The following is a 13,871-nucleotide window of genomic DNA, read 5'->3' as shown; positions in this document are numbered from 1 at the left end:
TCTTTTCCTTCTAGTCCATTCTCTGTGGCCAGAAGATTGTTTTTAAACCAGAAATGAGATCCATATTGCTCTCTTTTGTCAATAAACCAAAGTATTTCCTACCAAAGTAGTTCCTCACCCATACATTCAGGTCCCTCATGTACATTTTCAGCCTTTTTTCTGTGCATCCTGGATTATAGCCAACCAGGTGATTTTCTGTTGTTTGCCAGTTCTCTCAAGCTGGAATTCTCTTTTTCCAATCTGGCTGTTTGAAACTATGTAACCTTTAAGGCCTATTTTATATATCAGATCTGGATTAGACTTTGTAATTCTCCTTTCTGCCTATGATTTCATTTGTTCTACAACACCTAAGGTAATCCCCACAAGGTCCTCTTAACTTTCACAGTAGCTATTTAGGAATCCATTTTATTCTCCTTTTAGATATAAAACTGGACTGCAACTGGGTTGTCGCTTCAAGCAACTTGAAATTTTAGGAAATAAATAATGCAGCTCAAGAGTCAGATTTCCTAAATTAACATTCATACTCCACCACTTGGTAGATATGTGACCTTGGACAAGTTGCCCAACATTCTGTGCCTCATTTGTCTTACTTTATAGTTAGTCGTCACTAGTTTATTGGTGTTGTTAGGAAAATTTAATGAGCTAGTGAATGTAACAATCTGAGAACAAAACCTGGCATATAGCAAATCCTCAAGAATTACTGTTTTTACGCATAGAGTATAGGGATTGAGTTGCATAGAAGGAGGAAATTGGCAGATTTTTGTCCCCTTTCCTATTCCTTGGTTGCTGTAGCCAGTCTGCTCTGAGAAAGAACGGAATTGGGGAACTTGATTAAGAAGCCATAGAGACTCACCACCATCATGTGCTCTCCCAGTGCTGACTGCGTAGATAGATATTCAGAGGCTAATGGAAAATTGAAGCTGCCTTACAGTCATGGATGGTTTTCTCCCCAGTAAATCTGTCAGTCATCAAGTACTTATTGAATTATGTCTTATACTCCAACGTGTTACATAGGATCAGAACAGGTATCACTTTTGGTCCCTACCCTGAAATTACTTTAGACTCTTGTTAAGGACATGAGATTTGTACGTATTACACTATTTGAGAATTATTGAATATTAAACTGGCATTAGGATCTGGAAGTTACAGAGTATTACTAAGTTTAAGGAAGATCTAAAATAACACAGGAGTAACATTCCTGCAACAGGTGGAGACTTGAATGTGTCTTTGAATATTAGACAGTATTTGAAAAGATGGTTCAAGTCATTTAAGGTTTTAAATGAAAGTTTTAAAAGATTCTGGTTTTATATAAAAGCCAGGAGATAAGCAGTAGAGTATGTATTAGGGAAGGTTCAGGAAATGAGAAGTAATTTTTTTGTCATCCCTCTCTAAATGAGGCATCACTTTGAAATCTTTTCTAACCTGTGATTATCTGGAGGTTTTTAAAAGTCATACTAAGAGATACTCTTGAGAGTGCACTGGGGTGGAAGTTTTCCCTCTTCAGTGTTATTTACCCCTGCTAACGTGTTCTTCACTCTGTGTTTCAAATGTAGCTCAAATTCTAATAATTTTAGGTGATTTTTTTTTTAAGCCTGTAGGAATAGACACCTACATTTGTATACGTTTTACCCTTTTCTACTTCCTAGAAAATGAATGGTCACCTCCGGTTGCTGAATATTGCGTGTGCTGCAAAGGCAAAGTGGAGACAGGTGGTGCTGCAGAAGGCCTCCCGGGAGTCCCCGCTGCATTTCAGCCTTAATGGAGGGAGTGAGAAGGGATTTGGTATTTTTGTCGAAGGAGTAGAACCTGGTAGCAAAGCTGCTGATGCCGGACTGAAACGAGGTGATCAGGTAGGTAACTAACCAACTCCTTAAATGAAAGCCTTCTAAGTATTATGCCTGCTATTTTTTTCTCATCTGGTATTTCTTCAAGCAAGCGTGATCAATTTAAGGAAATACTGTTTTGAGCTTCTTTGTTAGACGTGGTATTTTAAAAATAGTTTATTTTAAAAATACATTTGTCTCATATCTATTACTTTTAATGCAAACTTTGGCCAGAAACAGCATGGTCGTCTGGGCACTATCAGTATGACCTTCTTTGAATGGTCCTGCCCATCGTCCAAGGATTAAGAAGCTGTTTACCTGGCAACTTCAGAACAATCCAGAAAGATCAATATGTAAGTTAGCACCCTTGCAAGCTTTGAAGGAGCAAACACTCACACCATAGCGCTCTAAAATGTGAATGGCCTACGATTACCATAAATAATGTTTTCAGCTTAGATAATGTTCGTGTGATAACAGAACCAGATCCCTAAGCAGAGTGGGCCAGGTTAAGGGACTAGAAAAAGGAGATACTGAGAGGAAGTTGGTAGGGATTTCGTCTCTCCTTACTGTCTTTAGGTAACTAGGGCATCGTATTACAAAATGTGATTACTGACAACCTTATTATTAAAAACTGCAACTCCTAGGCTCACATCAGTCCTATTACCACATTCTCCAGAGATGAAGTCTGCGTATCTGTATTTCTAACAACTTTCTCTAGATGATTCTCATGTACGCCAGAGTGTTTCCCAAGTCTAGCTGAATCACTTGGGAAGCTTACTTTTTCCCATTTAAAAATTGTTCACTCATTCATTTAGATTGTGACTTTATTTTATTTTTAACTGAACCATACTATTATTTTTTAAAATACTGAGGCATTCACATTAGAAAAAGTTCCACACTACAGAACAGTAGTTCTCAACCAGGGGTGATATTGCCCCCACCCCCACCCCCAGGAGACATTACGCAATGTCTGAAGATATTTTTAATTGTCATGCCTTGGAGATTAACTGGCATCCAGTAGATAGAGGCCAGGGATGCTGCTAATCAGCCTGCGCCCCCACCACAGCAGCACTCAGAGCAAGGAGCTCTCCGGCCCAAATACCGACAGTGAGAGGAGTTACAAAACTCAAATACAAAGTGGTAACAATCCCCATCTTGCCCTAAGGGAGCTTTTTAAAAATAGAGATTTCTGGGCCTTACCCCAGACTTATTAAGAATATCTAGTAGCTGAGATCCTGGAGTCAGTATTTTATTGTTCCCATATTTTATTGTAAGCACATTTAAGAATCTCATTCTTCACAGGAAAAAAAATTTCCAATGATTTTATTCCTGACAGGGGATAGAAATTTATCCTGCTTTTACTTCTTCAGTCCTCCCAGGCGTCATTGAAATTATCTTAGATTTTTAGATCTAGATTATTAAGTCATTTTTAACATTATATATCTTTTAAGATTACTTTTGACATTTGTGTTAAGTTTTACTAGTTTATTACTAACAATTATTGAGACATTTACACCTCCCTTGCTGATTTCATTGATCAGCTTCATTTCATCTGTGCCATATGTCCCCATTATTTTGATTCATCTCCGGTAGTCTTCTAGTACTTCTTTCAGAAAGGGCAAATGGATACGGTAGTTTTATGTGTTCCTGCATGTCTGATGCTTTTGTTCAGTGGAGTAGAAAATCCTTTGGGCACAGTTATTTTTCCCTCAGAACTTCAGAGTCACAGAAGAGTATCGCATCATCTTAGTGCTGTCCAAACCAACCTTGTTTTTTCTTTTTTTAGGGACCGTTGATCTCTAGCCCCACTTCCTGACCCCTACAGTGATGCTTGTATTTCTTGTTTTCTGTCCTTAGAATTGACAGTTCTCATCGGGATATATTTTAAATAATCTCTATTCTCTTTGCATGGTATTAGATGATACATTTCATATGTAAACTCAAGACTTTTTTCAACTCTGGGAATTTTACTTCTGTGATTTTTTTTTTTTCCCCTTCTGTTTTCCTGAAGTTTTGTTTCTCACTGTTTTTTATTTTCATCCTTCTGGAATCTTTGTGTCAGTCCCTGAGATCTGTCGTCTGTTTTGCTCATTATATTTCTCTCTCTATCCTTTTTCCTTGGAATTGGTATTTTTTAAATAAGCTTCCTGTGTGATCTGAGGTACTGCAAATTGGGAAGCCCTGCTGTAAAGGATCAGCAGTGTCACACGTAAGGGGAACCCATTGCAGTCAGCCTGTTGCTTTTAGACTGCCTGACTCAGTCAGTGGCTGGAAATGATAGTAGATATATTTAGAGTACCACTTTTAAATGAATTACTCTCTTTTAAATGCAATAAATTTGCATTTAGAATATTTCACTTAAAATATTTCACTATGCCTGTACATACACAGGCAATTATTTTTACAACCTGATCTGACATGATTAAAATTTTCCTTCATATATAAACCACCCTGTGTTATTTTTTAAATTTAATATGATTCCCAGAGGGAATGAACTTTGAAAAAAAATGTTTATAGTAGAGATATGGGGAAATAATAATTCAGGAAAAAAAGTGAAACAGTAATCCCACTTCTCTGACAGATAACCATTGTTCACATATGGGTGCATTTTTTTCAAGTTTTTACTATTAAACTTAAAGTTTCAGAAGTAACTAATATTGTTCATGTCTTAATTTGTATTTTCATGTACTTTTCTGAAGATAATGGAAGTAAATGGACAAAACTTTGAGAATATTACATTTGTGAAGGCCCTTGAAATTCTGAGGAATAACACTCATCTTGCACTTACTGTAAAGACCAACATTTTTGGTGAGTTTTGTTGTAAAAACAGCATTTTTTTTTATAATAGAAAAGAGAAAAGTCATTATAATGAAGGAGGATAGTAAAAACATAAACGTGTTTCTATCTTTGGTGTTGAGATATAGTTTTTTGCATTTAGTTACATACATTTTAAAAATCTTCTACAACTACATTCAGTTGTTTATAAAATGTCTACTGAGTTTTATGTACTGTATTTCGTTGGCAGATACTGAGTGAGACTTGGAATGACCTGAATGAAATTTAGAAGTCGCAATCAGGCTCTTTTCCCCCCTGCTAATGTGCAAATCAGCCTACTTCTCTTTTACTGTGTTTTCCCGAAAATAAGACCTAGCCAGGCAATCAGCTCTAATGCGTCTTTTGGAGCAAAAATTAATATAAGACCCAGTCTTATTTTACTATAAGACCGGGTCTAATATAATAATATAATATATAATAATATAATGTAATACTGGGTCTTATATTATTAATTTTTGCTCCAAAAGACGCATTAGAGCTGATTGTCTGGCTAGGTGTTATTTTCGGGGAAACACGGTAGCTAGCTAGCTTTTCGAAATAATAGTATGAATGCTAGATTAGCTGCTTCATGGAAATAAATTGAGTAAAACATTGAATTAAGCAGTAAATTACAGATTTTTAATAACAGCATGCTCTACCTTTTTGTAAAAATGTTGATTACTGTACCTACAGTATGTTTTGATCGTGTTTGTGTTTGAAAGAAGCAAGGACTGAGCTTATACTTTTAACTTCGTTTCCTATTTGTTTTTTTAAACATTTAGGAAAGACTGTAATTCGGTTTTATTAAATACCATAGGATTTTCTCTGAAATTCTGAGAACAATATAGCAATTGAAAACTATCAAAGAAGATTTGAGTCCCTAAGAAGTAGGGAGGGAAAAAAATCCTGTAGGTCATTTAGGTTACAATTTAAGAAAAGAGTTGAATTTAAAAGCTATACCCATGGAAAAGGAAGTATGCTCTATTTTTTTCTTCTTTGGCTCCTCCTTATACTGCACTTAGTCATAATGAAAAATGAAACATTTGGTATTTTTCCTCATTTTCACTTGAGTTCCTTTTACTGAATTACATTGTGTTTAATCCGGTAAATAACTGTCTATTGGCAGTTTTCTAATATTGTGTTAATTTAGTAGCAAATAAGTAAGCCTTCCCCGTTTTTCAGTTTCCTGGAATTTGGACTATTATCTAGAAACAGCGACTTTTGGATTAAACTAATAGGATTCTGATTTTGAAAAACACGAAGGCAAAGCTTGCTCTGTCACCTAGAGCAAATTAAGTCTCTCCAAGCGTCAGTGTCTCCAACTGTATTTCATAGGGTTCTTAGAAGGATCAAATACCTTTAGCTTTCTGTACCTGGACATAATAGTTACTAACTGGTATCAGATATGATGTATAAAAACACAGAACTAGCTTAACATGGACCTTGGGAGACAGAAAAGTTCTAGCTGAAGGATGCAGCATTACTAATGGATACATCTCATGGGAAACAGCAGCACTGCTTTTGGTCTTTGCTTTATTCCAGTTTTTATGCCAGTATTTGCAGCCATCAAAAGTTCTCTTTCCTCTAGTGGAGTCCTTCTACCTGATCCACACCTCATGTTTAGACTCAGCAAATGCCCCCAAAGAAAAAAACAGTTGGCACTATCTCCATTTATTCTCTTCCTGCTGTGAAATTTTAGTTCATCTATTTCTCTTGGCTTTCACAACTTTCTAACATCTTTTAAAATACCACCACTCAGATAATTTATTATTAGCATCTAAATTTTTTAATAAAAGTAATACCATGCATATGGTTTGAAAATTAAAACACTAAAGAAAGATGCATGATAGAACCATGCTGTGCACAGCATTCTGTACCTTTCCACATCAGTTCATACAGCTTTACTTGTATAATTGTTATTACATAGAATTCCATTGCGTTATTCTCATAATCTATTGAGCTGATGTGATACTGATGGATGTTGTAGGTTATTATCAGTTTTTGCTATTTACAAGGATGTAATAAAAATTCTTTGTACTTATGTTTTATGCTTATATAGACACACCTGTAAGATAAATTTCTCAAGATGGAGTTACTTATGACAATTACCAGAGTTTTACTTTCTAAAAGTTTTCCGCAGTCTGCGTTCTGCATTCATCAGTATATGAAAATGCCTCTCCAATGGGCATAATCGACTTTATAGTTACTCTTATACATTCTTTAATAATGAGGGAGGTTGAGCACCTTTTTTATGTGTTAATATTTTTTTTATAAACAATCTTTTTATTTGTCCATATTTATACTGAGTTACTCATTTTTTGATTTGAATGACCTATAAAAGACAGTATCTTTTTGTCTTAAGGGGGTTGTAAATATTTTCCCCCAATTTTTTGTCCTTTGACTTTCCTTCTTTGCGTTTTTTTGTTTGTGTGTGTGTAAACATACATACATATATGAGTGAGAAATTTTTAATCAAATGTGTTAAATTTTTATTGATTTTTGGGCACCTTCATTTCTGATCGATGTGTCTGATCTTGGCTGTTTAATGGTATTGTAATTACATTGGCCCACCATGCGTTCATTTTTGTCCTTGACTAATTTTTCTAAAGTTAACACAATCATTTTTATTAATCTATAAATCACAAGCTCCACAGATTTTTCCTTATAATTATATAAGAAAGTCCATCGAAGATACTTTGTACCCTGTCGCCTTACATACACACCACAGCCAGAGATATCTTCTGCCCATTCAGAGAACTGTTCTTCACAGAAAATTCAAACACCTTACCATAGCATTGTCAGACCGCTTCTCTCTCATCGTCTTCATTTTCTTGAACATTTACCGCAGAAACTTTGAACTTGACATTTCCTCTACCTGGAATCATTCCTCCTTCCCCTCCCTTTGCCTAGTTAAAATCTACTCACCTTACGTGGTGACTTAATTAAAGATTGCCTGCCATCTTAGTTTCTCTTGTTATGTTCTCTTTCTGACACGTATTTTTAGACTGACTGTATGTTCTCCAACAGGAAGACTCGTCAGACCTCTAGTATAGTGCCTGACATGTGTTCATAGGTCAGAAAATATTTTCTGAATGGATGTATATCTTGACTTTAGCTCAAAAAAGCATTTTACCTTTACAGCATGGCTTAAAATCAGGTGTAATTTTGAAAATAGATGCTGAAAGCAGTTTATTGTATTTTAATCCAACAGTGTTTTTGAAAGGTGACTTCTAAAGGTTTCCATTATTTTGAAGGCAGAAAATGTACAAGCTTTTCATAAGCTTGCGATATACTTTGGTGTAATGTGACATCATTCTGGTTGAAACTTTCAAAGGGGTTCAGTTTTCCAACTGAAAACCAAATTATTATGTTGCAACGTGTCAATTCTTAAGGCTTTGTCCATCTGAATCTTGTTAGTCCTTTGATGCTGTGGGAAACTATTGATTTATCCAAAAAAATAACTGGAAAAGATCACAGTTCTCTGTGGTTGGGGTTTCATTGGGCACATTTATATAATTTACAGCTTTTTTTCTATAAAGGTACAGATATAAAGGTAATACTGCTCACAGCTGCACCTACTGATTAACTGAAAGTCTACATCTCACGTGGCTGAAGACCTTCATGTTCAAGAATATACAGTCACCATTTTTCTTTCATTCAAACCCCCCGCAGGCACCATAGGTTTTTAGGAAAGTTACCTTCTACGTTAGCATTTATCTTTTTAGTGTTTTTTTTTTAGCTCTAGCAGTTGATCTGTCTTATTTTAGAACACACATTTAATATAACCAAAAAACTTTTTCATGACAATACTTAATGAAAAATAGGTGATACAGATTTTTCTAACTGGAAAATGAGCCTCTAATAGCTTCTAGATAGATAGTCTTACACCGATACATCTTTCTTTCACCTGATCTCAGGGGAAGTATAGCCCCTCTCACATGGTGAAAAATCAGATCTAGGTGAAGAGATTGCTAGACGGGCCCCCCACTGCACTTTCCCCCTCTTTAAGTATGAAGTAACTCACCAGGCTTAAAAAGGTGATAGAAAGCTATCTAACACTGATTGGTTGTTTACATAAGACCACTCTAATTAAGTGTTTAGTCCTTTACTTTACTGAGTGACAGTCTTGTGAATGTGACCTTAAGGAAATTGTCTTGTATTACCAAAGTTGGTACTGTTTACTTCTGGTAAAAACAGGTTGAACAGAGCTCTTCGCATTTTTTTAGTGGCTAAATTTTGCAAAACTTAGCCTGACTATAACATTTATATCTCATCTCAACTGATATGTATTATCATAAGGAATAACAAATAATAGAATCCAAATATCTGTCTCAACAAAATCTGAGTTGACTAGCAATTATATTGCTTATTACCTAAATAGGAACCCCTAGACTTTTCAGACATGCTGGCAGCCTGCCCACCTCCTTTCCATTTTCCCCAGTGATTTCTTTTTTTCAAATCACTCTTGGACAGCATCAGAAGTATAGTCATGTATAAAGGATGTGTATAAATTTCATAATGGTTAATGAATAAAACTGTGAAAGGCCAAGTGATAGTGAGTGACTGTGTTTACCCTCAAAATTTGTTGATATAAAAACTTGCTAATGTGAAGAAATAACAAGTTTGTTTATTTATTTCTGCAGTGTTCAAAGAGTTACTTAGTAGGACCGAACAAGAGAAATCTGGTGTTCCTCATATTCCCAAAATTGCTGAAAAAAAAAGTAATCGCCATTCAATCCAGGATGTACCAGGAGATATTGAACAGACGTCACAGGAAAAAGGAAATAAGAAAGTAAAAGCAAATACTGTTTCAGGTGGAAGAAACAAAATCAGGAAAATTTTGGATAAAACACGATTTAGTATTTTGCCTCCAAAACTATTTAGGTATGTAATGCCAGTCTCAGTCATGTGGACGTTTTCCTATTGACTGTAAAATGTTTATTTTGGGGAGGGGAAGTTGGGTCAGTTTTGTTTTTTATACAACTAACAAATCATAAAATCTACAAGCAATCCATAAATAAGAAAATAAATTCTGAATGTCTTCCCATCTTTTCCATTGACATTAACACTGTTAGATTGTGTATTCTTCCATTAGCCTTGTCTTGAATTTTAGAAAATACTGTCCATTTTATTCTTTTTTTTTTTTTTTTTTTGGTATGTTTTTGGTATAATTTCAATCCCTTGATCTACATATTGGGACACATTCACTGATCCTAGTTTTTTGTGTTTTAAATCATCTTGCTCTTATTGCACTGTTTAATTCCCTCTTGAATTCTAAAGCTGACTTTTTAAATCAGTTTCTATTTCCAAAATGAGATGTCACCAAAACTGAGTAATCTTTCAAGATTTTAAATATAAATTAAGGTCTATAAAATATGAAATCAATCCACTGAAGTGTCATTACTGGAAATGACTCTAGTATATGTTATATCTGTATATTTTACATTATTTACTTCCGTAAGCAATCACAAAAGTTCTAATCAAATACAATACCTAGCACATAGTAGGTTGGCATAATTAATCAGTGAAAGAAAGCATATTCAAACAAAACATATTCAAAGAAAATACTTATTTGGCTTCTGACAGTTCCTGGCACTGTGCCAGGTGATAATTTTAGCCCTGAAAAGTGACAGTCCCTACCTCTAAGGAATTTATATCAGGAGCCCTTTATTCTCCACACACTTATTATACATTAGGCACAATATCCAGAAATAGAAATATGGAAAGATAAGTCGAGTGTTTCTTGTCCTTCAAAAGTTGATTATCTAAAGGGGAAGGCAGGCAATTGGCGCAGTAGAGGGTGGTAAGTGTTTTGATAAATACAAAGGCAGGAACAAGCTTGGTAGGTTCGAGTAGACTATGTGTGCACACCAAAAGCTGAAAGGAGAGACAGGTTAGGGCTAGGTTATGAAGGACTTAGAATATTACGCCAAAGATACGGACTTCATCGTGTCAGAAAGGGGAGCAGGAAGGCATGTGACGTGATAGGGTTTGTTCTTTTAGGAACACCTCTCTCATTCACGTGTTAGTAGTTGGTGTTGAAGGTGGGACACGTGTGGCAGTATCAGCAAGGAGACTTACTAGGAGGCAGCTTAGAAATCGGCAAACGTCAGCTCTCATCTTTTGCATAAAGATCTTAAAAGATCTCCTGATTAGAAAACATTATTTTTGAGATCTATTTCCAGTCAGGGAAACAGATTTGCTCTTCACGTAATTGGGGGTTCACAGAGGATTGAAACATCCTGAGCTCTGTTTTTCATGTTACTCGTTTCTAGAAAGCTTATTATTTATTCCTTTCTAAGTGACTGCTCTTCTTGAGGGGAGTGGTTTATAAAAATTGTAACTTTAAAATAGCCAAATTCTTAAAATACTGTAGCAGCACAGAAGACACTCTGAGAAAAGGCTTGTTCTCACATGAGCATTGAGTAAGAAGAATATACACTGAAGAGATTGGGGACAGTTTTGGATGACCACCAGTCTGCATGGAGGGAAGGAAAAAGAATGGAGGATCAGAAGAGGAGTTCCTCAGTAAAGTCCTGAGTTATGTTTCCAGAATCCCTGGTGGGTTTGGGCTGGAATGTATTTATCTCCTTTAACTGCTTCTCATCTTGAACAGTGGCATAGTTATGACATGTGTCAGCAAAAAAGAGAGAACACTGGGATGGTAACTGGCTTTAGCTTGTTTGTTAGTGTCCCATTCCCGCCAGCTGTGGTCATGTTTCAGGTAGCTGAAGCAGTATGTCTTCTCCACAGCATCTCCTTCAGGAGTAGAAATTCTTCCTCTCCCGGGGTTCCTGGCAGAACATTTAGTCCTGTCCAAAATGTCCACACTTAGAAACGTCCCTGAGTTCAAATAGCCCATAACATTTATTTATACTTTTGGTTTACAGGATTAATATATAAAAAGGGCTGTCATGTTTTGTTACTCCAGTGACTTGTGGCTGTATAGCCGGTGCTAACACTTCTTGCTTCTGTAGCCTAGATAGGTTGGGGTTCAAATCTTACAGAAGATTGGGATTTGAATACCAAGGACCATTTGGCATGGGCCAGATACGCTCGTGGAAGTTTTTGACAGGACCAAATTTCAAGACCTTCTTGCGTGGACCAGAAGTCTCCGTGGATGTTTTGGGCAGGACCAAATGTCCGCTAATCCTTGGGTTCTATCCTTGGTCAGAGCAGAAGGCGTGGAACTTGAAGTGTCCAGGCGCAATCATTTGAATATTTACAGGCATTATTTGGTACCCAAAAAATGAAAGACATAGTGGAAACAGTTTTACTTAAATTCAGAATGGATTTTTTTTCCTGTTTATTAATCAACAAGCATTTATTAAGTCTTGTTTTGTGCCATCAGGAAGCTGTTGGCTCTGAATACAAACATGAATAAAATGCTGCCCTTCAGGAGTTCTTGTTAAGCTAGCTATCTCTTCTCAGCATGTTTGGACTAAGTAAAATGCTAATAATTTCAGCTATATAAATACCAAAAAAAATAGATTATTTTAGTAGAAATAGTGAAGTTTTTCTACTGGAGTCTGTTTTGCAGAGGGAACTGACTTGTCATTTTGTCTTTCAGAGTGGCCATTTTGCATTTTTGAGAATGCATGTCATATTTCTTGGTATTTAATGCTCACAAATGAATTCAGACAACCCCTTTTGCTACACACACACACACACAAAATCGCTGAGACTTCCATAGAAAAATAGGCAGAGAACATGAATCAGATGTTCTGTATCAATAATAATCAAAGATAGACAATTTAAAACAGGAAACTTTCATTAAAAATTGCCAAAGAGAATAGTTAGGGCCAAAATTAATAACGTAAGAGATATTAAGCTGAGATTGCTGTGGGAATGTAAAATGATGCAGCCTTCTAGAAAGCATTTGGACAGTTTTTTAGTAACAGCTTAAAAAATGTCCATAACTTTGATTCAGTAATTCCATTTCTAATAATAATTAAATGAAGATTTATGTACAGATGTTCTTAGGGACATTACCTATAATAAAAAAAAATTGGAAATCCCCTAAATGTTCAACTACAAGGGATTGTTTAAATAAGTTGTGCTATATATACTGCAAAAAAGACTAAAAAAAAATGTTTATTGTGGTTTTCTCTAAGGTGTGGTTTTATAGTTAATTTTTCTTTTCTTTCTTGCTTTTTTTGTGTAGCTTTTAAGTTCTTTACTTTGAATATGTTTTAATGAAAAACATTTTGATTAGTTTAATTCCACAGTTTCTGCACATCCCTTATGTGCCAGGACTCTTTGGAAGAGACTCTTGGTCTCTGCCCTTTGCAGCACTCACTTCTCTAAGAGTAGGGGATGAGTTGTAGAAATACTGTAAGAGTGTCTCCATCTGTGAGAGGAATAAGGAAAGTGAATGTAAGGAAGGAACAAACAGTTGAGATAAGAACAGATAACTCAAGGAAATTTGGTTCCTTGGATTCAGTTACCTGACATAATTTTAAAATGAAGGAATGCTCCTGAAAATTTAGAGTGAAAAACAAGTTACTGATTTTGAATAACATCTGTAAATAAAGACCCAGCAATGTGGTTTTTCTTGACCTGAGACTTTCACAATTCAGGAAATCTATTTTTTTAATCACTCAACATTTATTTTGTTTAATCACAGATTGCCTAAGTAATATTTTTATATTATTATAACAGTACCAGAAGCAGACTGCCTTATTTGCTTGTCAGAAATTATATTTTCTCCCCATTTCTTGTCAGCATACATTTTTTGTTTGCTTTTGATATTGGTGTTATTTTTTATTTGCATATTGATGATATTTACTCAGATATACTTTAAGTAAATTTAGTGTTGGGGAATTATTGAGGAATTTTTCAAAACTGTCTTGTTTCTGTTACTGCATCACCTTCTCAGGAGACTATTTTGGTAAGAAACGGCATAACTGTTTGCAAATAGGCTTTATCAGTTCAGCTTCCAAACAAGCATGGATATTTTGCCAATTAGATACTATTTCATTCATGTCATGGCATGGGTTGTACGTAACATTAGTATAGTTTTCATTTATACATGCTCACCTTGATTACCATGAGTTTGTAACCAGCTTTACATTATTATAACTGTATAGTGTCATATCTGTTACCTATTAAAAAGCAGAAGTAATATTAAATAAGATCAGTAAGAGAAGTAAGGACTTCAATATTTCATGTGCTTCTCTTAGTCTCTAAATTCTGACTTACTGCAGCTAATGCAGCCAATTTCTTTTCATAGAA

The 13,871-nt window shown here is 35.4% G+C and overlaps 1 protein-coding gene across 11 annotated transcripts in view; it reads left to right on the top strand.

The window, feature by feature from the left end:
* Positions 1–13,871, top strand: part of RAPGEF6 (Rap guanine nucleotide exchange factor 6) — a 179,758-nt gene that overhangs the window by 121,259 nt on the left and 44,628 nt on the right. For all 11 annotated transcript variants that reach the window (XR_013992373.1, XM_081035330.1, XM_081035328.1 and 8 more), the window contains 3 exons: positions 1,647–1,850; positions 4,523–4,631; positions 9,281–9,521. Coding sequence is in view for 10 of the 11 variants with exons in the window: in XM_081035330.1 (XP_080891456.1) it covers positions 1,647–1,850; positions 4,523–4,631; positions 9,281–9,521 (554 nt within the window). In the remaining variant the exon portion in view is untranslated. The remainder of the gene's footprint in view (positions 1–1,646; positions 1,851–4,522; positions 4,632–9,280; positions 9,522–13,871) is intronic.

The sequence above is a fragment of the Rhinolophus hipposideros genome (genome assembly GCF_964194185.1).
Source record: "Rhinolophus hipposideros genome assembly, chromosome: 23".
In the NCBI taxonomy this organism is placed as follows: domain Eukaryota; kingdom Metazoa; phylum Chordata; class Mammalia; order Chiroptera; family Rhinolophidae; genus Rhinolophus; species Rhinolophus hipposideros.
Note: the sequence above shows the minus strand (reverse complement) of the source record. Positions and strands in the feature narration are given on the sequence as shown.